Source organism: Mobula birostris, chromosome 7, assembly GCF_030028105.1.
Source record: "Mobula birostris isolate sMobBir1 chromosome 7, sMobBir1.hap1, whole genome shotgun sequence".
NCBI lineage: Eukaryota > Metazoa > Chordata > Chondrichthyes > Myliobatiformes > Myliobatidae > Mobula > Mobula birostris.
The window spans coordinates 77,359,166-77,383,444 of record NC_092376.1 but is presented as its reverse complement, the minus strand read 5'-3'; the positions used below and the strand labels follow the sequence as shown (position 1 = coordinate 77,383,444).

General features: G+C 40.2%; 1 protein-coding gene across 1 annotated transcript; it reads right to left on the bottom strand.

Moving 5' to 3' along the window:
- Positions 1–1,003: 1,003 nt before the first annotated feature.
- slc10a2 (solute carrier family 10 member 2) lies at positions 1,004–21,607 on the bottom strand. The gene is made up of 6 exons (XM_072264364.1): positions 21,210–21,607; positions 15,315–15,433; positions 15,124–15,212; positions 11,515–11,690; positions 5,373–5,530; positions 1,004–1,311 (listed from the first exon to the last, which is right to left on the bottom strand). The coding sequence occupies exons 1-6, from the start codon at positions 21,605–21,607 to the stop codon at positions 1,079–1,081; spliced, it is 1,173 nt and encodes a 390-aa protein (XP_072120465.1). The 3' UTR covers positions 1,004–1,078.
- Positions 21,608–24,279: the final 2,672 nt, after the last annotated feature.

Here is a 24,279-nt window from a genome sequence, read left to right as displayed (position 1 = left end):
TTGGAAGGTTGCCATCAGATTACAACAAAAAGTCAGTACGAAATAGACTATAACTTTCAACCGCACATTTTAGTTCGATTTTAATACTCTACAGTATTTATTTCATTTAATCAATCATTATATTAGAATGGAAGCGTGTAATACCTGTCAAATGTTAATCTCCAAAATGCAGAGCTACTGGGAGTAGCTTCAATTTACCCAGAAAATGAACAGATCTGTTTCAGCACTAGAGTAAATACAGACGTTCCCACGAGCTCTTAACATCAAATACCTGCTTATCTGTTTGGTATGAAGGCTTGTGGTGTCACTTAAACTAAAATTAGCATCATAGAACTTAATTCCTTCCTTCATTCTACTCTGTATTCATTAATATAGTCCAATAATTGACTACCTAATGTCACAAGTTGAAACTTTTATTATTTTTCCAATTTTTTTCTCATGGGGTGATTACCAAAATAAAGTGTAATTTGAAAATATATAAAATTAAATAATCAGCTACCAATTTTTTACTCTCCCATTTGGTTAAATGTTGCTGATGGAACAGCCTTTAATATTAAGTTGATTTTTCTAAACAAGTTTGGTCTGTGGAAAGCAAGATAATTATTATGTGTTTTACCCACTAATTACAAATTCTGAAATTTAAAACAATTAAGAGTGAACAGTCAACATTTTCATTTATGCTTCCATTTTGTTTTCCCTTCTCCAATTTCTTTTTTTTAAATTTGTTATAATTTTATAATACTCAGATGCCAGGGAAGAAACCAAGGTGAGCTGGCATGAATATTGAGCAGTAAATAAAAATAGGTGATAGTTGTGGGACCTCATTCCATTTTACTGGACCTAGCAGTGCCATAATTTCAGAAACTACTCCTGTAAGGTATCTCCTGTCCCTTTCTGCACTCTTCTACTTATCAGAGAGCAAGGGAGGTACCTGAAGGATGAAACTAGGGTGAAGTCATGATAAAGATGTATAGATTGTTCTTTTAAGACAGAACTTCCGCAGTAGTGCCTGTAAGGGCAGATCCATAATGACCTATGGCAACAGGTATGTTATCAAGGGACATAATAAGCAACACCCTTACAGGTTGGTACCTGTGTCCAAGCTAGAGGCTGATGACTTTTCTTCCGTTGGGTGCCCTCCTTTCAAGATGCCATAGAGTAATTTCCCATCTGTGTGGGAGTCCCCTTTGGGTAGTTTTTCATCTGCTTCAAATCCTTCATTTGTATTGGCAAAGGATATGACGTTTTCTTCATCTTGTTTATCGCAATCACCTCTGGTTCTCTTGCCATGCCATTTGTACAATTGATAAGCTGAGTGAAATGTATAACGGTAACATTTTCATTTATGTAAAATGAAGGAATTTAGTATAGGAAGACATTGCAATACACTTCAAAACCACCATTAGGCAACAAAAGGAGTCGAGTAACAGAAAATGAACATTTTAAAAAAACGCCAGAAATACGAAATAAAATAGTAAATGCTAGAAACACACTGGAAAGTATAGTGTCAATGTATCAGGTAACAAATATTGTTTTCAATCTGAAATGTTAAATCTTTCTCTTTCCAGAGTGCTGCATTATCTTTTTGAGTGTTTATAGCATCTTCAGCTTTTATTTCAGATCCTCTTGATTTTCAACATGATCAATGATCAGTATTTTATGGAATGTCTTTATAGATAAAAGTTTGAGAGGATTCCTAAGCAGAGGGCCAGATGATGGTGTGTGAAATGTTTGAGGAGTTGTAAGAATTTGGGCAGTGAATAGGACGTAGATATACAGTGGCATGCAAAAGTTTGGGCACCCCGGTCAAAATTTCTGTTACTGTGAATAGCTAAGTGAGTAAAAGATGAACTGGTTTCCAAAAGGCATAAAGTTAAAGATGATGCATTTCTTTAATATTTTAAGCAAGAAAACTTTTATTTCCATCTTTTACAGCTTCAAAATAACAAAAAAGGAAAAGGGCCTGAAGCAAAATTTTGGGCACCCAGCATGGTAGTACTTAGTAACACCCCCTTTAGCAAGCTTGTAAATGCTTTTTGTAGTCAGCTAAGAGTATTTCAATTCTTGTTTGGGGGATTTTAGCCCAGTCTTCTTTGCAAAAGGCTTCTAGTTCTGTGTGATTCTTGGGCTGCCTTGCATGCACTGCTGTTTTGAGGTCTATCCACAGATTCTCGATGATCTTTAGGTCAGGGGACTGTGAGGGCCATGGCAAAACCTTCAGCTTGTGCCTCTTGAGGTAGTCCATTGTGGATTTTGAGGTGTGTTGGAGAGGTGTTCTTTTGATGAAATTCTGCACCCTTTTTTCTCCAAACATACCTTTGCTCATTGTGGCCAAAAAGTTCTATTCAAAAGGTTCAAAGGAAAATCTAAACAAGCCTGATGCATTTTGGAAACAAGTCCTGTGGACTGATGAAGTTAAAATAGAACTTTTTGGCCGCAATGAGCAAAGGTATGTTTGGAGAAAAAAGGGTGCAGAATTTCATGAAAAGAACCCCTCTCCAACTGTTAAGCATGGGGGTGGATCGATCATGCTTTGGGCTTGTGTTGCAGCCAGTGGCACGGGGAACATTTATTGGTAGACGGAAGAATGAATTCAATTAAATACCAGAAAATTCTGGAAGAAAACATCACATAATGCGTAAAAAAGCTGAAGATGAAAAGAGGATGGCTTCCACAACAGGATAATGAACCTAAGGAAAGGAAAAATACATCGCATCCAGAGTTTCTCCGGTTAGCGGATGATTTTCCTCCATTCCTCTCTGACATAGTGGGGAACCGTGTACGAGGCAAGTTACAGCAGTGGTTTGCCATTGCCTTCTGCTGGGTGAGTTTCCAAAGAGATCACCAGCTCGTAACCCAGCACAGATGGAAAGCGTGCAGGGGAGCAGGCTGGATTCGAACTCGGGGCCTTCCGTCCTGATGTCCAACGCTGATGTCACTACGCCACCAGCTGGATCAATGAACCTAAACACACCTCAAAATCCACAATGGACTACCTCAAGAGGCGCAAGCTGAAGGTTTTGCCATGGTCCTCACAGTCCCCTGAGCTAAACATCATCGAAAATATGTGGATAGACCTCAAAAGAGCAGTGCATGCAAAATGGCCAAAGAATCTCACAGAACTTAGAAGCCTTTTGCAAGGAAGACTGGGCGAAAATCCCCTAAACAAGAATTGAAAGATTTAGCTGGCTACAAAAAGCGTTTACAAGCTGTGATACTTGCCAAAGGGGGTGTTACTAAGCACTGCCATGCAGCGTGCCCAAACTTTTGCTTCGGGCCCTTTTCCTTCTTTGTTATTTTGAAACTGTAAAAGACGGAAATAAAAAAAAGTTTTCTTCCTTAAAATATTAAAAAAATGTGCCGTCTTTAACTTTATGCCTTTTGGAAATCAGTTCATCTTTTACTCACTTAGCTATTCACAGTAACAGAAATTCTGACCAGGGGTGCCCAAACTTTTGCATGTCACTGTACTTTACCTTTACCTGAAGATGCTATGAACACTCAAAAAGATAATGCAGCACTCTGGAAAGAAAGATTTAACATTTCAGATTGAAAACAATATTTGTTACCTGATACATTGACACTACACTTTCCAGTGTGTTTCTAGCATTTACTATTTTATTTCGTATTTCTGGAGTTTTTACCATCAAACTTAACCTTTGCATTCTGTGCAGGCCTCAAGCTCCATGCTAAGCTAATTCAGAATCAGAATCAGGTTTATTATCACCGGCATGAGACGTGAAATTTATTAAATTTGTTAGTTGATGGAAATGGTCATAGAATACAGCATAAGGTGGGATAAGCAGGTAGCCTGGTCTCCGTCCAGGTTCAGTAGAAGTTGTAGTGGGTTTTAGGCCTCAGAACTTTAAAGTAGGTGGGACTGGGTGAGGTTATTGGTAGGCTTTGCAATACAGAGATTCTTGCTTTTTCCACCTCCTATTTCTCTGGTGATTTGCTTGGAAGTATGAGCAAATATATTGTCTACCACAATATTTATTAGAAGTGTAGCCAAGAAAACTATAAGTCAGTAAATTTTTTGAACATCCTCCATAGATCCTCAGTGTAAGAATTCCAACATAAATTTATACTGCGCCTTTTATAGACTTATTCTTCCATTCTTGTTGATAAAGCAATCTGTTCTGTGATACGGGAAAAGGGTAGTTACATAGAGCTAGGCAATGGATCTGGTAAGATAGTGTTTGTATCGTCCAGTGTTTGGAAGTGTGACATGCTGAGGAATTAAATGGCCTACTTCAATGCCTGTAGGTGCCTCATCACTTAACCTTTGGATCCTGTGTCTATTCCTGGTCTAATGTATTTTTATTTCCCTTTTTCAGTGTAGTCATACCAAGACCAACAGACGTAAGTGTTAACATTCAGTTTTTAACATTAAAAATTTATCCAATGCCAATATCTGTTCCATCACAGCCAGCTCTGTAGTTCAATCCAGGCTCCTGTGTATTTAATAATATTTCACCCTGAAACTTTCAGATTTGGCATTACTAAGATTCTTCATTCATATACAGAGATTTGAATGACCTATTTCATTATAAACCCAGGGCTAGGTGGAAAACATAATCTACACACAGCAATAATCTACTTGCTGTACTCTGTGCAGTTACAGTATCTTCTAAATTTATCTCTTCATTCTAAATCTGTTCTATTTATCCCTTCCCACTAGCTCCCTCCTTTTATAATTTAATCTTCCACTTAACCTCAATGACCTTCTCAGCAGAAATAGTGGTACCAGTCTAATTCAGATGGAAACAGTTTGTGTGTGTGAATACAGTGTTGTCTTTCTCTACACTTGTCATTGTCTTGACCTCACTAACCATTCGTAAGGCCAGTGATGTTGTGGGGATGGAACTGGACTCTCTGACGGTGGTGTCTGAAAAGAGGATGCTGTCCAAGTTGCATGTCATCTTGGACAATGTCTCCCACCCACTACCTACATAATGTACTGGCTAGGCACAGGGGTACATTCAGCCAGAGACTCATTCCACCGAGATGCAACACAGAACGTCATAGGAAGTTATTCCTGCCTGTGGCCATCAAACTTTACAACTCCTCCCTTGGAGGGTCAGACACCCTGAGCCAATAGGCTGGTCCTGGACTTATTTCCTGGCATAATTTACATATCACTATTTAATTATTTATGGTTTTATTACTATTTATTTATTGTGCAACTGTAACGAAAACCAATTTCCCCCGGGATCAATAAAGTATGACTATGACTAAGAGTATGACTATGTTGTGATTTCTGATGTTTTCCCATTGCACCCAGACCGGAACCCACTTTTCAATCACCAATCCCCAGCTCATTTCAATTCCAACCAAAGATCTTTGTGAAAAAATAAGGAATAAAATCTTGCCTGCAATCATTATAGCTGCAAACATGATTTGAAAAACGCTGTAGATGAGCGGGAAGGTGAACATGAGCACGAGCTGCTCAGGCGAGAAGGAGACCTGGACGATGGTTGTGCAGAGCTGCGTGTTCTGTGCACCAGTTTCCAAAGCTACAGTACGGCATCTGTAAGACAGAAGAATGTTAAATTAAAAATCCTGAAGCAGTGCTGAATGCTGTACCAGTGAACATCACAAGGCCTTTCTATGGAATATGCACTAAGGTATTACACAGGGTTAGGTAAATACAAGCTAATGTTGGATTCCTTTAGGAAGATAAATTCTCAGTTCTAATACGATTTTCCCTGGAGCAGAGGAGGAGACTGGATTGAGGTTTACATGATTATTGATAGGATAAAAAGAGGAACACTTCTCCCAAAAGCAGATGTGTAGACCAAGAGGGCTTTGGTTTAGGGCAAGAAGCAAAAACTTTAGAGGGCATCTGATGAAGAATGTCTTGGCCAGAGTGGTGGAAATCTGGAACCCACATTCTGATGGGGCAGTGGAGGCAAGAGCCTCACAATATTTCAGTAGCTACTTGAGAACTTGAATTTACCAAAGCATAGAAGGCTATGGATGAGGTGCTAGTAAATAGGATCAGTACAATGCATACTGTACTTGATGGTCAGCATAGGTCAAAATGCGTGATTCTATGCTTTGTTGCCCTGACTAGTTATTTTTCCCAAAGTCACTTTATTAAATGTAAATTAAATCCAAATGGAAACAATACACTGACTTGCACACGCTGTCACATGAGTGTTTATATAATTATACATAGCTAGTGCTCAAAATAAGTATTGCTTCTAATTACCAAACCACAAAATGAACTGTATTGCACTGATAGCAATTATGACGGGAATTGGTAATGCATAATTAAAGGAAATACATGGGCTCATTAGTGCTGCAATATTAGACACTGCACTGAGCAAGATTCGTTAAAGAAAGAAGAGAAATACATCACTAAAGATCATTTAAAAACATATTTTGCTTTCAGCTTATTGGGTTAGGTTTTAATAATGAAGGCTAATCTAATCCAAATTTTATCCAAGGAAGTGAAAGCCATAGATGGAAATCTGAAAGGAAGAAAAAAAATATGGATTGCAGCATTACTATATCTATGCTTCTGAACGTATGGACAATCCATGTTATCTGCCTGAAACTTTGGAAATGAAATAGGAGTTGCAAAGTATATTGATAGAAGCAGTAAATATAGAACAAGAGAGAAGAAAAACAAGTCCCAAAGACAACTTTCATATATTGTTTGTTGGGTGTTGATGAAATAATGGTCCTAGTCTCGGACGTCCACCAGGCACACCTTTACTTCCAAAAATTGATTGATGGACTTTAGCTTAAAAGGTCTGTGGTTAAATGTGGGAGTTCAAGGAAGTCACAGTCAATCTTGAGTACGTAGAGATCTGAGGTGCTGATAACAGTACTTAGTAGAGAAATTATTTTGGATGGACTGAAAAAGGATATCATCCAGAGGCAAGATCATATCTCACTAATGAAAACTGTCCAAGTTCAGAAAGGGTAATTTTTTATAATGGTCTCAAACTGAATTTGCTGTAGAAATTGATCAATAGCACAAACATTACAGAATTAATTATAAAGGCCTTATAAGATCTCGGGACCTCCCAAAATGCTTTGCTGTCAATATAATCTTATTGAAGTATATTCAGTACTGGGATGCAGTATTACACAGCCCAACATCTTGGAAACAACAGTGAGATTTTAAAAAAACAATTGGCCAGGTGCAATGACACTGCATTGCCCTCATTCAAAGGTTTAATATATAAAATCGCCTTTAACAATACATTCTAGAGAGGGTTTGTACCTATATCTGACGCAAAATAAAACTGTTACTGTGAAGACACAGTTGATAGGCATGTAACTTGAATTTGAAACCCCACTATCTTTGGCAGATGTGCAACCATGAATGGACACCTAAAGCAAGAATGCTGTTTGTTGGCATTAACTTATAGAACTGGAGATGACATTTTTTATACTCTATTCACTGTTCTCCCAGGTGTGTATGGCTGTTACCTTCAGTGCAATAAACAAGATGTAGTCTCATGAACACGGTTTTACCAGAACAAATTAAATGGTAGGCAAAAACACATTCACTCCTATCTCCGAAACTGAATCTAATATAAATGATTAAAGGTGTTTCATTTTTTTCTTAACATAAAGAAGTAACTCTTGACCTCATAATCTAACAGTTTATCATAACCTAACAGTTTATTGATTGCCTGTACTTCACTTTGTCTGCAACTGTAAAACTACTCTGCATTTTATTATTGTTTTCTCTTGAAGTATCTCAATGCATTGTTGTAATAAAAGGATCTTTATGGATGGCGATGCAGATCAAAGTTCTTCCCTACACCTTGGTACATATGACAATAATAAACCAAATTTCCAATTTCATTTTTAAGTAGCTACTATATAATTGCCTGGATAAGTTACAGAGTACATTTGTAGATGGTATACTGGCAAATGAAGTTTAATGCAGATCAGCAAAATTTTTGCATAGCTTGACACAAAAACGAAGAACCCAAAATAGATTAGGAATCTTAGAATATACTTTATGTTCAGTTTTCAGAAAAAGTTAAAAGAACATCCTAGTATCTTATTATTATTTTCAATCTATCCTTTTTTTTTATCAGAAGTACATCAATGTAATGACTAAATTTCCAAACAGTTTACTGGAGGAAAAATCTGGACACAATTAAGGAACAGGTGAATTGTAGTATTTTTGTAACTGGTAAATTTTATATTTAATTTATAATTTACATGTGTGACATGGGCATGAAACAAATTAATGAAGGGCTTGTGAGTAGCTGGGGTAATAGGAATAGAAAGAAAAAGGAAATCTAATTTCAGGATGAAATTTAAACAAAGAACACAGTGAGTAGGTCTGACAAGAAAAAAGCTTGGTAAACCCTGCACATTTTTCTAGTATGTATTTTAATTTGCCTTTGCTTTTAACATGAAGTGTGATCTGCCTATCCCTGTCACTTGCACCATTTTTAAAAAGTGAACAATTGATTTCTAAATACTCTATAATTTCAAAACTAGGCATGCTCGGAGTTAGAGCTGCATTCAATCTGACGTAAATGTATTTGATATTTTCATATACTTTAATTTTATTATATTTTCCCTCAACCTCATTCATTCACACCATTCTGCTTTAATATCTCTTATGCATCTGCCAATTATCTAATTATTAACTATTGCAGCCACCACTCTGTCTACAGGTGCTTTTGTTTACTTGTCTCTCTCCTTATTCTGTTTATAACTAACTTTTCTATTACTTTTCAATTCTGTGAAATAATATGATGCTCAAGTATCAATTACTTGTTTTCTCTGCATGTTTCTGTTTTCTCTTCTAGAAGATGAACATGGTACATAGAACATAGAAATTTACAGTACATTACAGGCCCTTCGGCCCACAACATTGTACCAACCATCTAAACTACTCTAGAGACTGCCTTGAATTTCCTTAGCTCATAGCCCTCCATTTTTCCAAGCTCCATGTACCTATCTAAGAGGCTCTTAAACATAGAAACATAGAAACATAGAAAATAGGTGCAGGAGTAGGCCATTTGGCCCTTCGAGCCTGCACCACCATTTATTATGATCATGGCTGATCATCCAACTCAGAACCCTGCACCAGCCTTCCCTCCATACCCTCTGATCCCCATAGCCACAAGGGCCATATCTAACTCCCTCTTAAATATAGCCAATGAACCGGCCTCAACTGTTTCCTGTGACAGAGAATTCCACAGATGGACCACTCTCTGTGTGAAGAAGTTTTTCCTAATCTCAGTCCTAAAAGGCTTCCCCTTTATCCTCAAACTGTGACCCCTCATTCTGGACTTCCCCAACATCGGGAACAATCTTCCTGCATCTAGCCTGTCCAATCCCTTTATAATTTTATACGTTTCAATCAGATCCCCCCTCAATCTTCTAAATTCCAACGAGTACAATCCTAGTTCATCCAGTCTTTCTTCATATGAAAGTCCTGCCATCCCAGGAATCAATCTGGTGAACCTTCTTTGTACTCCCTCTATGGCAAGGATGTCTTTCCTCAGATTAGGGGACCAAAACTGCACACAATACTCCAGGTGTGGTCTCACCAAGGCCTTGTACAACTGCAGTAGTACCTCCCTGCTTCTGTACTCGAATCCTCTCGCTATAAATGCCAGCATACCATTTGCCTTTTTCACCGCCTGCTGTACCTACATGCCCACTTTCAATGACTGGTGTATAATGACACTCAGGTCTCGTTGCACCTCCCCTTTTCCTAATCGGCCACCATTCAGATAATAATCTGTTGCCCTATTTTTGCCACCAAAGTGGATAACGTCACATTTATCTACATTAAATTGCATCTGCCATGAATTTGCCCACTCACCCAACCTATCCAAGTCACCCTGCATCCTCCTCACAGCTAACACTGCCGCCCAGCTTCGTGTCATCCGCAAACTTGGAGATGCTGCATTTAATTCCCTCATCCAAGTCATTAATATATATTGTAGACAACTGGGGTCCCAGCACTGAGCCTTGCAGTACCCCACTAGTCACTGCCTGCCATTCTGAAAAGGTCCTGTTTATTCCCACTCTTTGCTTCCTGTCTGCTAACCAATTCTCCATCCACATCAGTACCTTACCCCCAATACCGTGTGCTTTAAGTTAGCACACTAATCTCCTGTGTGGGACCTTGTCAAAAGCCTTTTGAAAATCCAAATATACCACATCCACTGGTTCTCCCCTATCCACTCTATTAGTTACATCCTCAAAAAATTCTATGAGATTCGTCAGATATGATTTTCCTTTCACAAATCCATGCTGACTTTGTCCGATGATTTCACCGCTTTCCAAATGTGCTGTTATCATATCTTTGATAACTGACTCCAGCAGTTTCCCCACCACCGACGTTAGGCTAACCAGTCTATAATTCCCTGGTTTCTCTCTCCCTTCTTTTTTAAAAAGTGGGGTTACACTAGCCACCCTCCAATCCTCAGGAACTAGTCCAGAATCTAACGAGTTTTGAAAAATTATCACTAATGCATCCACTATTTCTTGGGCTACTTCCTTAAGCACTCTGGGATGCAGACCATCTGGCCCTGGGGATTTATCTGCCTTTAATCCCTTCAATTTACCTAACACCACTTCCCTACTAACATGTATTTCGCTCAGTTCCTCCATCTCACTGGACCCTCTGTCCCCTACTATTTCCGGAAGATTATTTATGTCCTCCTTAGTGAAGACAGAACCAAAGTAATTATTCAATTGGTCTGCCATGTCCTTGCTCCCCATAATCAATTCACCTGTTTCTGCCTGCAGGGGACCTACATTTGTCTTTACCAGTCTTTTCCTTTTTACATATCTATAAAAGCTTTTACAGTCAGTTTTTATGTTCCCTGCCAGTTTTCTCTCATAATCTTTTTTCCCTTTCCTAATTAAGCCCTATTGAATCCGCTTCCACCACTGCCACTGGCAGTGCATTCCATGCTCTCACCACTCACTGTGTGAAAAACATACCTCTGACATCCCCCTTGTACCTATTTCCAAGCACCTTAAAACTACGCCCCCTCGTGTTAGGCATTTCAGCCCTGAGAAAAAGCCTCTGGCTATCCACATGATCAATGCCCCTCATCATCTTATACACCTCTATCTCCCATCATCCGTCACTCCAAGGAGAAGTGGCCAAGTACACTCAAACTATTCTCATAAGGTATGTCCTCCAATACAGGCAACATCCTTGTAAATCTCCTCTGCACTCTCTCTATAGTATCCACATCCTTCCTGTAGTGAGGTGACCAGAACTGAACATGGTACACCAAGTAGGGTCTGACCCAGGTCTTATATATCTGTAACATCACCTCATGGCTCTTGAACTCAATCCCATGGTTGATGAAGGCCAACACACTAAACGCCTTCTTAGCAACACTGTCAACCTGAACAGCATCTTTGAGTGTCCTATCGATACAGACCCCAAGATCTCTCAGATCCTCCACACTGCCAAAAGTCTTACCATTTATGGTATATTATGGATTGTGAATTATTAGCATGTAACGTTTGATCAACACATTTACAAAGTTTTTTTACCTAAACCAAGGCAGACCAGCAACGCGAGCCAAGATAAATCCTAGTCCATAACCAATAGCTGGATAGATTGTCCCAATGATCCACAGGGAAGGAGCTGTTACCCAGGATCCTTTATACAGTAAGGCACCAGCCACAGCTATACCGACTATGAGGAACATTCCAGTAATAGAGCCAATCTAGGAGAACAGATTATTTTGGAATTAGAAGACAAGAGCATGAAAATATACACATTTAAAATTTTGAACAATTTTGATTTCTAAACATTCTATCACATTGAGCCATACAGGGAGGACATTTAACAAAATGACTGATTGTATCACAGACTGTGCGAACACCATCTTGCCAGCAGGGACACCAGCCCTGGATCACCAGTGACCTGAACGAACTTTTGAATATGAAAACGAGCGCCTTCATGTCTGGAGATAGACAAGTTACTGGGCGAGTACAGAGTGAACTGAGGGTAAAGCTGAGGAGGTGTAAAGACTGCTGAGGGGGTGTAAAGTACAAGCTCCAGCAGACTAGCATAAGGGACGTGTGGTCGGGGATGAAGCAGATCATTGGCTTCAAGGTTAAGGAAAGGGAGATCAAGGGCTACCTGGATGGGACCAACAAATTGAACTTGTTTTTCAACAGGTTCAGCACAGGGCCTCCTGCTGTCCCCTACCTCATTTGTCCAAACCGCACACCCTCCCTGCCCCTGAAACTTTCTCCCTCCACCCCTCCCACCCCTCTGGTGAGTGCTTGTGTTCCAGCGCCTTCCCCCCACCCCCAGCTTTGGAATATCCTGCCTCCATGGAGACGCCCACTCTCCCCCGCCTGACTGTGACCGCAGGTCGAGTTAGGAGACAGCTGGAGAGACTACATCAAGGCAAGGCTGCTGGATCCGACGGTATCAGCTCCAGGGTACTGAAGGCCTGTGCGACCCAGCTGTCTGGTATTTTGCAGCACCTTTACAATCTGAGTCTGAGTCAGGAAAAGATACTGGTGCTATGGAAGACTTCCTGCTTGGTTCCTGTACCCAAGAAGGCGACTCCATCTATGGACCAATTGCCCTCACATCTCATGTGTTGAAGGTGCTGGAAAGGCTGGCCCTGACTTACCTTGGACCGCAGGTGAGATCTTCATTGGACCCGCTACAGTTTGCCTACCAGCCTTATGTGGGAGTGGATGATGCCTTCATCTACCTGTGGCAGAGAGCTCACTCCCACCTGGATGATGCTGGTGACATTGTGAGAAACACATTTTTTGATTTCTCTAGTGCCTTCAATACAATCCAGCCACTTCTGAGCAAAAAGCTGCAAAGGATGGGCATAGACAAATCCACTATCTCCTGGATTACTGACTACCTGACAGATAGACTCCAGTTTGTGTGGCTGGGTAGTTCTCTGTCTGAGATGGTGGTGAGTGGCACTGGAACCCCACAAGGGACTGTCCTGTCTCCATTTCTATTCACACTATATACCTCAGACTTTCAGTACAAATCTGAGTTTTGTCACTTGCAGAGGTTCTCTGATGACTCTGTGGTGGTTGAGTGAATCAGGGATGGGTAGGAGTTAGAGTACAGAGGACTGGTGGACAAGTTTGCAGAGTGGTGTGGGAGGAATCACCAGGTCCTGAATGTAGCCAAAACCAGGCAGATAGTATTGATTTTAGGTCGAAGAGAACTGTGACAAGTCCTGTATACATTCTGGGAGAAGAGGTTGCAGTGGTGGAGTAATACAAATACTTGGGTGTTCACCTCGACAACAGACTTGACTGGAAAACCAACACCAAGGCTATTTACAAGAAGGGGATGAGCAGACTATTTTGTAAGGAAGCTGTGATCCTTCAATGTGTGCAGCAGGATGTTGGAGATCTTTTACCAGTCTGTTGTAGTGAGTCCAGTCTTCTTTGCCGCTTTATGTTGGGGGAGCAGCATCGGTGCTGGTGATGCAAAATGACTAAATAAACTCATCAAAAAGGCTGGACTGTCCTTGACTACGACCTGGAGTCTTTTGAGTTAGTGGCAGAGAGGAGGTCACTAAACAAATTGTTGTCCATTATGGACAGTCAGGCACAGCCTCTGCATGACCTACTGAATAAGCAGCAGAGCACCTTTTCAAACAGGCTCACTCAGCTCTGCTGTCACAAGGATTGTTACGGAAAATGTTCCCTACCAAATGCAATATTCTCTGTGCATTCGGAGAACACTCATCATAGTACAATTGTCTCTGTCTTATTATTTTGTACATTATTATTGCACATTAGTACATTATTATTGTGTATATTATTATTCTGTACTTTATTAGTAGTTAAGTCTGCACACAGAGAAGTGTTTTCAAATGTTGCTGCCATAATTAAAGAATTACCCTTTTGGGATCAATAAAGTAATTACTATTATTATTATTATTAGGAGAAATGCATGATAGTAACCAGAAGTGCTATTGGATACCATACAAATGCAGACAAACATGTATCCAGAAATTACCATTGTTGTGTTTTGTACGTGTATTATGATAGCTAATGATAATAATAGGAATTGTTGATTTGATTTTATTTTTGTCTTGGTGCCTAAAATTTGGTAAAAATCTACCTTATACCAATGGCCTTAATTATAAGCTCATCTTAGAAGCTTTCAAATAAATCAGAATAGAGTAAACAACTAATAATTAAAAATCATTTTCTAATGTATTGATTTCAGAGGAATTGTCTGCTAATGATGTTGAATATAAATAACGAAAGTTGGAGTAGTATACTACATTTCACAAAATTCAAAAATTTTGGTCAAATTTTACAGCTTGCCCTGTTCTTTAGTAATGTTGCAGGTAATCCACCTTTCTGACCAAACTCCCTATTCTTTGATTCCTTAGTGTCTCAAAGGTCTATTAATCCATGTCTTCAATATACTTAATGGTTAATATTTGCTTAACAAGTTTTATTCTTGACATAATTGAAGTAAATTGAGTTTACACTGAAAAATACATTGTCTAGAGTAAAGGTCAAAGGACTTAAACAGTTCTTAAAAACCCTGGGTCATTTATAATGGCTATGTTCCTTATTATTTCTTGCAGCCTTGTAGAAAGTAAATGATTCTAGTAGAAATCGCAAAGCAAATCCACAAGGCTATGCTTCCCCAGTTCTTCACCAATTATCAGTGTGCTTGCTCCACCCATACACAGCTGATTGAATATGTAGAAAGACAACATTAATTCAATGCTCTCTTCAATCTCAGAGATGCTGAGATACATCTTGGGATGCACTGGGACACACCATCAGTGATGTAACCTGGGATAATTTCAACATCGGACACACTTGCCCAGGCGATCTAGCCAGGGTCGATCAGGCCCTGACTTGTGTCCCAGCAGCATTGGTCCATGGGTCACACCTTTAGATCCATAGCCATCTGGAGGCTTGCTCAGCAGCCTCTGTGATGGTCCTGATAGCTCTTTTCTTTGCAGCCCCCATAATGCCAAGGTGAGAGTAGGTTCTGCACATTGAGCAGCCTCCAAAATCTCTACACCCCACCTCTTAAGGCTAGCATTGTGTCCTCCTCCCCTGTCTCTGGTAATGCTCTACCAGCTCCTGGTATTTAGATTTCTTACACTCAAAGTGTTGTTTGATGTTACTTACCTTCAATATTATTTTGGCCTTTTTTGGCCACCTGTGGTTCACATAAACTCCAGCAGCAACAGGAATTAGGAGGCTTGCTAGGGTAATACCTGAAGTACATAATGCATGGGTTTATTCAGTTCCCATAAATAAACATGTTAAAACACAAGTTTCCGTCTTGACAATTACAGTGTAATTCACATGTAAATTACCGATGCTGTCATAAGGGATCTGAATGACATCTGAGTCAACCCAAGTTCTTGTGTAGAGGAAGAGGCAAAGAGGCATCATTCCCATTCCCAGTACTGTGGAGCATGTTGTCATGCTGATACTGAAAGAAAGACAAATATCTGAAATAAATACAGTAGGTAAATCAACACACCCTAAAGCTACAGTGAGCAAACAGGTACAATGCTATTTATTTGGATGGGATTGCTGACTTTATTAAAAAGATGTGCGGCTAAGTTGCTTATTTATTTTATTTACTTTGTCATTAGCATCGCAATTTAATTGATTTTTAGCAATTGAAGACTTCTAAATAAGTTTATTTGTATTTCTGATTTTACAAGATAATTCTTATCTTTTATATAATAATGTAAAACTATTTAAAATCTTGTTATGTTTCTCTTATTAACAGAGGGTTTATGATATTGACAAGGCCATCAGATAGGGATAGGGCTTGCCAATTCAGCTCACAGGATCACAATGGAATCCAAACCTCCAGCTCAGTTGGTCCCACAGAGCAGCAGAAGAGGGGCTGTGAGAAAAGCTTGGTGGTGATTGTAGGTGCATAAAATACAATCTATTTCATTAAATTGAATAACGGCATGTTGCAACAATCGAATTAATGTGGAATTGCATCTTTTATAAAGCATGTTAATTGCTTGCAATACCTTCCAGAGAAGATTAAGGTAATTTTTAAAGGGGGTAGTAATTTTGTACCATCCTGCTCCCAGCCAAGTTTGGTTTTATTTGCATGTTCCTGATTTTCTCCAAAACAGAAGAAATTAATTTAATCGTTTCGTATATGTCCTATTGAGCTGCCATTGATTTAAAATAACATTTTTCTCATTATTGTACCTAACTATTTTTGATAATAGAAATGTAAATGATAACCATAAGACCATAAGATATAGGAGTAAGATTGGGTCTGCCCTCCATTCCATCGTGGCTGATTATTATCCCTCTCAACCCCATTTTCCTGCCTTCTCCCTGCAACTTTTCATGCCCAAACTATTCAAAAACTTATCAGCCTCCACTTTAAATATACTCAGTGACTTGGATTCCACAGCCATCCATGGCAATGAATTCCACAAATTCACCACCCTCTGGCTAAAGAAATTCCTCTTCATCTCTGTACTGAATGGACATGCCTCTATTCTGAGGCGGTGCCCTCCAACCTTAGCCTCACCCACTATAGGAAACATCCACTCTATCTAGGCTTTTCAATATTCAATAGGTTTCAATGAGATTCTATTGTACTCGCCTTCTAAACTCCAGCGAGTACAGGTTATCAAACGCTCCTCATGGGTTAACCCTTTCATATCTGAAATCATTCTCGTGAACCTCCTCTGGACCCTCTTCAATGCCAGAACATCCTTTCTTGATTAAGGGGCCCAAATCTGCTCACAGTACTCCAAGTGTGGCCTGGCCAATGCTTGATAAAGCCTCAGCATTACATCTTGGCTTTATATTCTAGTCTTCTCAAAATGAATGCTAGCATTGTGCTGGGCCCACAACTGTTCATGATATACATTAACGATCTGGCAGACAGGACCAAAGGTAGAGTGTCTAATTTTGCTAATTGACACTAAATTGAGTGGAAAAGCAAATTGTGCAGAGGATACAGAGGGTCTGCAGAGAGATATAGTTAGGTTAAGTGATTGGCAAGGGTCTGCAGATGGAATACAATGTTAGTAAATGTGAGGTCATCCATTTTGGAAGGAAAAATGGAAGATCAGATTGGTAAATGGTAAAAGATTGCAGCATGCTGCTGTGCAGAAGAACTTGGAAATGCTTGTGTACGAATCACAAAAGGTTGGTTTGCAGGTACAGCAGGCTATCAAGAATGCAAATAGAATGTTTGCCCTCTTTACTAGAGGGATTGAGTTTTAGAGCAGAGAGGCTATGCTGCAACTGTATAAGGTGCTGGTGAGGCCGCACCAGGAGTACTGCATGCAGTTCTGGTCTCCTTACTTGAGGAAGGATGTACTGGCTTTGGAGGCGGTTCAGAGGAGGTTCACCAGGTTGATTCTAGAGATGAGGGGGTTAGACTATGAAAAGAGATTGCGACGTCTGGGACTGTACTCGTTGGAATTCAGAAAGATGAGAGGGGATCTTATAGAAACATATAAAATTATGAAAGTGATAGATAAGATAGAGGCAGGGAAGTTGTTTCCACTGGTAGATGAGGCTAGAACTAGGGGACATAGCCTCAAGATTCAGGGGAGTAAATTTAGGATGGAGATGTGGAGGAACTATTTTTCCCAAAGAGGGGTGAATCTGTGGAATTCTCTGTCCAATGAAGCAGTGAAGACTACCTCAGTAAACATATTTAAGACGAGATTGGATAGATTTATGCATAGTAAGGAAATTAAGGGTTATGGGGGAAAAGGCAGGTAGGTGGAGATTAGTCCATGGACAGATCAGCCATGATCTTATTGAATGGTGGGGCAGGCTCGATGGGCCAGATGACCTACTCCTGCTCCTATTTCTTATGTTCTTGTTGTATTTGCCTTCCTTACCACTGACTCAACCTGCAAACTAACCTGCACAAGGACTCCCAAGTCCCTTTGCACCTCTGAGTTTTGAATTTTCTCCCCATTTAGAAAGTAGTCTATGCCTTTATTCCTTCTACCAAAATGCATGAACGTACACTTCCCTACATTAGATTCGTTCTGCCACATCTTTCCCCATTCTCCCAAACTGTCTGAGTCCTTCTGCAGACTCCCTGCTTCCTCAACACTATCTGCCCCTCCATCTAACTTCATATCATTGGTAAACTTGGCCACAAAGCCATCAATTCCATTATATAAATCATTGACATATAACATGAAAAAAAGCAGTCCAATATTGAACCCTGTGAAATACCACTAGACACCAGCAGCTAAATAGAATAGGCCACCTTTATAAAGACTGTTTGCTTTTTGCCAGTTAGACAATCTTCTATCTCTGCTAGTATCTTTCCTGTAATACCATGGGATCTTATTTTGTTAATCAGCCTCATGTGTGGCACCTTGTCAAAGCCCTTCTGAAAATCCAAGTAAACAACATGCACTGACTTTACTTTGTCTATCCTGCCCGTTATTTCCTCAAAGAACTCCAACAGATTTGTCAGACAAGATTTCCCCTTAAGGAAATCATGCTGACTTTGGCCTATTTTATCACGTGCCTCCAAGTACCCCAAAAACTTCATCCTTAATAATGGACTCCCAACATTTTCCCGACTACTGAAGTGAGGCTAACTGGCCTGTAATCTGCCTCCCTTCCTTCTAAAAGAGTGGAATGACATTTGCAAATTTGCTCTCCTCTGGAACGATGCCAGAACCTAGTGATTCTTGAAAGATCATTACTAATGCCTCCAGAATCTTTTCAGCTACATCTTTAACAATCTTGATATTAAACAAAAAATTAAATGAGGGAAAATCCTCCCTTACACAATATTCAATCCAGAAGACATTACCTAAATTTTTTTTTTCATTTATGTTATAGCTCTGCACTTTCCTTTCTTGATGCTTCAGTCCTCCAATGATATAGACCTCTCTTAAACAAAGGAGAGCAGTAGAAATACTGAACGCAGCAAAAGGGCCATTTCTGCAAATATGCAATATTGCCCCTGCTGAAATTGCAAAGAGAACAGAAAATTCCGGAAACAAACAACAGGTTGGTCAGTGTATAGAGGAGACTTAGGTAGTTCATACCTTTGGTCAATTGTAAAAGAATAAAATTTGCACAAGGTCTTATATATAGAATTAAAATCAAAAGCACATTAAGGAAAAAATATTGTAAACATGTAATATGCAATGGCAGCAAAAATCATGGATCTGGAGTCTACTTGGAAAGGATTTGGACAAGAAATAAGGATTTTAAAGAAATACTTAAGGGTAGGAATATTTTAAAAATTGTGGGGAGCATTTGCAATTTGCTTCTTCAACAAAAATATTGAATAATTTCTCATTGCAGAAACTACCTTTTTAAGATTGTTCAATCTGTAATCCCACATTCAGACTCAGGTGGAAAATTGAGAATCCATCCTAATGGGTTCCCCTGGTTAGTTGATCAGAACAGATACACGATTATGAGAACACAAGAAAGTAGGAACAAGAGTAGATTCCCCAGCCACTCAACATGTTCAGAGCTGATTTACACAGGTCACAACTCCTCTTAGCACCAAATCCCCCAAAACCCCAAGTACCACAATCTTTCAAAAATTTATCTATCTTCAATTTAAATATAACAAACGGCCTGGTTTCATCATCATTGGATAAAGAATTTTAAATAACTAGCCTCCTACTTTGCAGCCATGTCCTTTTCTATGTGACATTTTCACTATTGTCCAGTTGTCTTTCTCCTGTTTCAAGGTCATTCAGAAGGGGCTAGCAGTATTTCTGCCATTCTCTATTAAACTGTAAACCATGCTCTAAAATCTGTGGATGTTAATATTAGATAGGTTTGGGGCTGAATCTGGGTACAGATAATCGCTAATGCTGTCTGGGCTTCTGTATGAAAAACTTGGAGAGATCCTAGTGGATATCATTTTAGTGCCAGAATGAGTTAGACCCTTGGGCAGTAAAACAAAACAATAAGGAATCAGCCAAATAAAAATAAACTGTGGTTATTTAATTTTTGATTCAATGTAATAACCCATAACAACAGAAGTAATTTATGTTTACTATCTTAGTAAGAATGAAGAAGTTCTACGTAAAATTTGTCATCTTATTATTTTAGTAAAACTTGCCTATTTCTGCAACATGCCTCAATATAGTTTTAATGCACATTTCCAGGGTAAAGATGAGTACTTTATGTGATGGGTAGGGTTAATACACAACAGTAATATTCTGATGCAAAATTATAAACTGAATTTTCTTCCATACCTGCTGCTGGAAGAAGAAGAAGAAGAAAGCTCTTAACTCCGAGTGGAGCCATTGGGACACCATCATGACGGCTTTTTTTTTTTAGCAGGCTTTCTCATTTTTAAGAGGCCGAGTTGCTAGCTTGATGCTCAACCCAGCATGGATGGAAAGCGTGCAAGGGAGCCAGCTGCTGCTGGACCTGTGGGGAACTTTCAGCATTTTTCTTGACTTCTTGAATAGAATCAATATGTGGACAATCGCATAGTTGTGTATAAAACGTTCCTGTCATGGTAATTATACATAGACTTGACTCATGGATAGACCAATTGAGGTCTTCTGTGTTCCTTGCCTTGTGGATTTGTAGAAAAATATGGGTTGCTCCTGCATGTGCTGCAGAAAACTTTAGCTGATGAGCTGTAACCCACTCAGCATAAAGCACTTTGCAATCAATGTAATTGAATCAATTCACTCTATTTTAAATATTACCAAAGTGCAACAGAATATTTGATAGCTACTTTTCAACAGATTTGAACAATATGAGAATTTTCTTCTTGCAATCAATCTCTAACCATTTACATTTTTCACCATCTTCCTTAGATGAAGTAAATCCTGCATTATTTAATTCTAGCTTACACTCAGCCATTCAGGAACAGTTTCTTCCCCTCTGCCATCCAATTTCTAAATGGACGTTGAATCCATGAACACTATCCCACTACTTCTTTAAAATTTCTGTTTTTGCACTGCTTATCTTAATTTAAATATTTAATATAAATATGTATATATACTTACTGTAATTCATTTTTTTCTATACTTATCGTGTATTATACTGCTGCGGCAAAGTTAACAAATATCATGCCATATGCTAGTGATATTAAACCTGATTGTGATTCTGATGCACAAATTGCAGAGAATTGCCATTCTGAAAATGCCTGTGTTTAACATTTAGAAGGAGCATGTACCGCTTCAACAGATTACTGCAGCATTGTTAAACTTGCTACATAAACCAGACATAACAAGTGAGTGATATCTTCTTACCTAAGGTCCATGTCTCCATCCATCCAATAGGACATAATGTTAGAACCAGTTCCACCAGGACAACAGCCCATTATTAATACAGCAACTGCTTGAACAGGGTGAATGTTGAAGGCTGTTGACAGTGCAAAGGCTGTAAGGGGCATTATACCAAACTGACAAAGAAAGCCCACACTGATACCCCATGGTTTCTTAATATGGCCCCAAAGTTTCTTCGCTTCGACAGTGCAACCCATGGAAAACATGACCAAGGCCAAGAGGATTGTCAGCACAGTGCTTAAAATTAAGTTCAAAACCTTGTTAAAGTTGTCGACTGGCACCAGGCAACTTGTGTCATTACAGTTGGTGGCATGTTCAGGACAGAATGGATAAGTCATTGCTGGGCTTCCCGCAGCCTCCATGGTCACAATTTCTGCTGTCTTCTTTGATCCACAGTCAATGAATGGTTGTTCCTAATCACGAAAAAATTGTTATGAGAAAGAAAGAAATTTTGGAGCTGTTGGTTATATTCAACACAAAGAGAAGGAAATGAATATGCATTACCTTTTAATATAGTTAGACAGCAATAAAACAAAGTAGTAAACACCTACTCATATCTTATTGGCTTGGTCTTTGGAAATATAGAGTCAGTGTGATTAGTGACTGACAGAGATACAAAATAATCTGCAGATGCTGCGGTCAAAGCAACACTCACAACACGCTGGAGGAACTCAGCAGGTCGGGCAGCATCCGTGGAAAAGATCGGTCGACGTTTTGGGCTGGAACCCTTCGTCAGGACTGTAGAGGGAAGGTGGGGGGAGGGTGGGAAGGAGAAGGCTGGTAGGTACCAGGTGAAAAACCAGTAAGGGGAAAGATAGAGGGGTGGGGGAGGGGAGGCAGGGAGGTGATAGCAGGAAAGATGAAGAAGGAAAAGGGGAAAACACAATGGGTAGTAGAAGGAGGCGGAACCATGAGGGAGGTGATAGGCAGCTGGGGGAGAGGGACAGAGTGACATAGGGATGGGGGAAGGGAGGGGGAGGGAATTACCAGAAGTTGGAGAATTCTATGTTCATACCAAGTGGCTGGAGACTACCTAGACGGTATATGAGGTGTTGCTCCTCCAACCTGAGTTTAGCCTCATCATGGCAGTAGAGGAGGCCATGTATGGACATATCTGAATGGGAGTGGGAAGCAGAGTTGAAGTGGGTGGCTACTGGGAATCAGCACCTCCACTCCGTCCGCCGAAACAGACAGTATCTCCCAGCGTGTTGTGAGTGACTGACAGAGATGATAGTAGTAATTCCCTTGAATATTACATTTAGTTTTCAATGTATTGCACTGGCAGTATCAGTAAACGAGCTGTAAAGATACTCAATAGACACAAGGGACTGAAGATGCGATAATAAGGAACAAAAATACACGGCTGCAGGAACAATATTTTTAGGCATTAATAAGTAATTCTTTAACAACATGCAACCCTCAACCCAAATTTGCAACAATCCAACCAGCCCACTTCTCTGTACCTCCGTCCCACACTGCCTTTGCTGCCTCACTCCACCCCACTCCAAGACCCTTTCCCCTACAGCCTCACTCTTTCCAATGTAAAGGTCATCAGCCATCCATTCCAATTCATCCAGCCATCCCTTCACCAGACTCTGCACCACACCCACCCCATCCTACTCCCCGCCACAGTACAGTATTCCATAAGACAGTGAAGCTGAATTAGGCCATTTAAGCCAAATGGGTCTGCTCCACCATTCAATTATGGCTGATTTTGTAACCCCATTCTCCTGCCTTCTTCCCATAACAGTTAACCCTCTTACCAATCAATCACACCAGCAACCTCACAGATCAATCCATCCCTCCAACCTACTCTGCAGCACCAGTGAAGCAAAAACTCCTCTGCCCTCCATGACAACATTCATATTCATTCCATTTCACCTCTCCCACTTTAGAACCTAATCTCACCATATACTTTTCCTCAATAAACCTACACCCAACCCAATTTTCCACCCGCCCTTCACCCCTTCGATTCTGTGCTTCACCACATTTAACCCAATATTTCACTGAACTCATTCTGTCCCATTTCCTCCACTCCACTACCTCTTCCACCTCATCACACCTCCAATTCTATTTCCAAATTTCATTTCATTACCTCGTTCCCCTCTTTCCATAACCCTACAAACCAGTACTAAGCATTCTCATTACCCCATGCTCTTCATTCCACCTCGATGTCTACAGTCAACCATCTCCCCCAAATCCACACATCCACCGCTCCTGACCAAACCAGGTCCACCTCACTCTGTTCTTCTTTGCTGCCCAAATGTACTCTACATGACTTCATTCCATTCCAATACTCTCTGCGTTCTACTTCATACCAACACCCTGAATTACCCTCCCTCTTTCCCATTCTATTTGACCATCCAATGCCTCTACACCACTATACTCCACCTCACTCTGAATCATTCCATTCCCCACTCTTTCAAGGAGTCTTACTTCACTCCATCACATCTCACTCCCTCCCATTCAGCCCACGTCTCTTCAATCCTCTCTGTTCTCTCGCGTCCCTCTGTCCTGCACAAATTCCACCTCCTTCTAGCTCTCCAGCCTGTCCCAGTCCATTTTCCTAGACCTCATTGAATGCTGTTCTTCACCTCTGCACATTGCCCACCCTTCCCTGAATCATTCCAACCTACCTACCCACACCTCTCTCCCTGCCTTCTCTGCGTACCCTGATTCACTCCAATCCAGTCTATTCTATTCCCATTTGATCAACTTTGCTGCATCAACTTTCACTCCATTCTGATCCTTGCGACTGTACTCATCACTGCACAGTCCCTCGTACTGCCCCGTCTCACTCCACGTACCCCAAGTCTCCTCATTACTCCTCCCATCCACCCAACACTAATCTACCCCGGTTCATTCTGTTTCTTCTCACTCCTCCAAAGTCTGCCTCACCTGTCCTCTATACTCACTCCAAATCTTCACGACACTATGTTCCACTCCATTCTGACCCACTCCACCCTGCTCTGCAGTACTACTCTCCTCTTGGTCCACCCACTCCTTGAACCTATCCCTTCTCCGACGCACTGCT

Excerpts from the sequence above, each read along its gene's own strand:
- slc10a2 (XM_072264364.1), bottom strand. The coding sequence starts at position 21,607 with ATGGAGGCTGCGGGAAGCCCAGCAATGACTTATCCATTCTGTCCTGAA. Across the intron at positions 15,434-21,209 it reads GATGGAGACATGGACCTTAG|TATCAGCATGACAACATGCT; the intron begins GTAAGAAGATAT and ends TCTTTCTTTCAG. Across the intron at positions 1,312-5,372 it reads TGCAGCTATAATGATTGCAG|CTTATCAATTGTACAAATGG; the intron begins GCAAGATTTTAT and ends CATTTCACTCAG.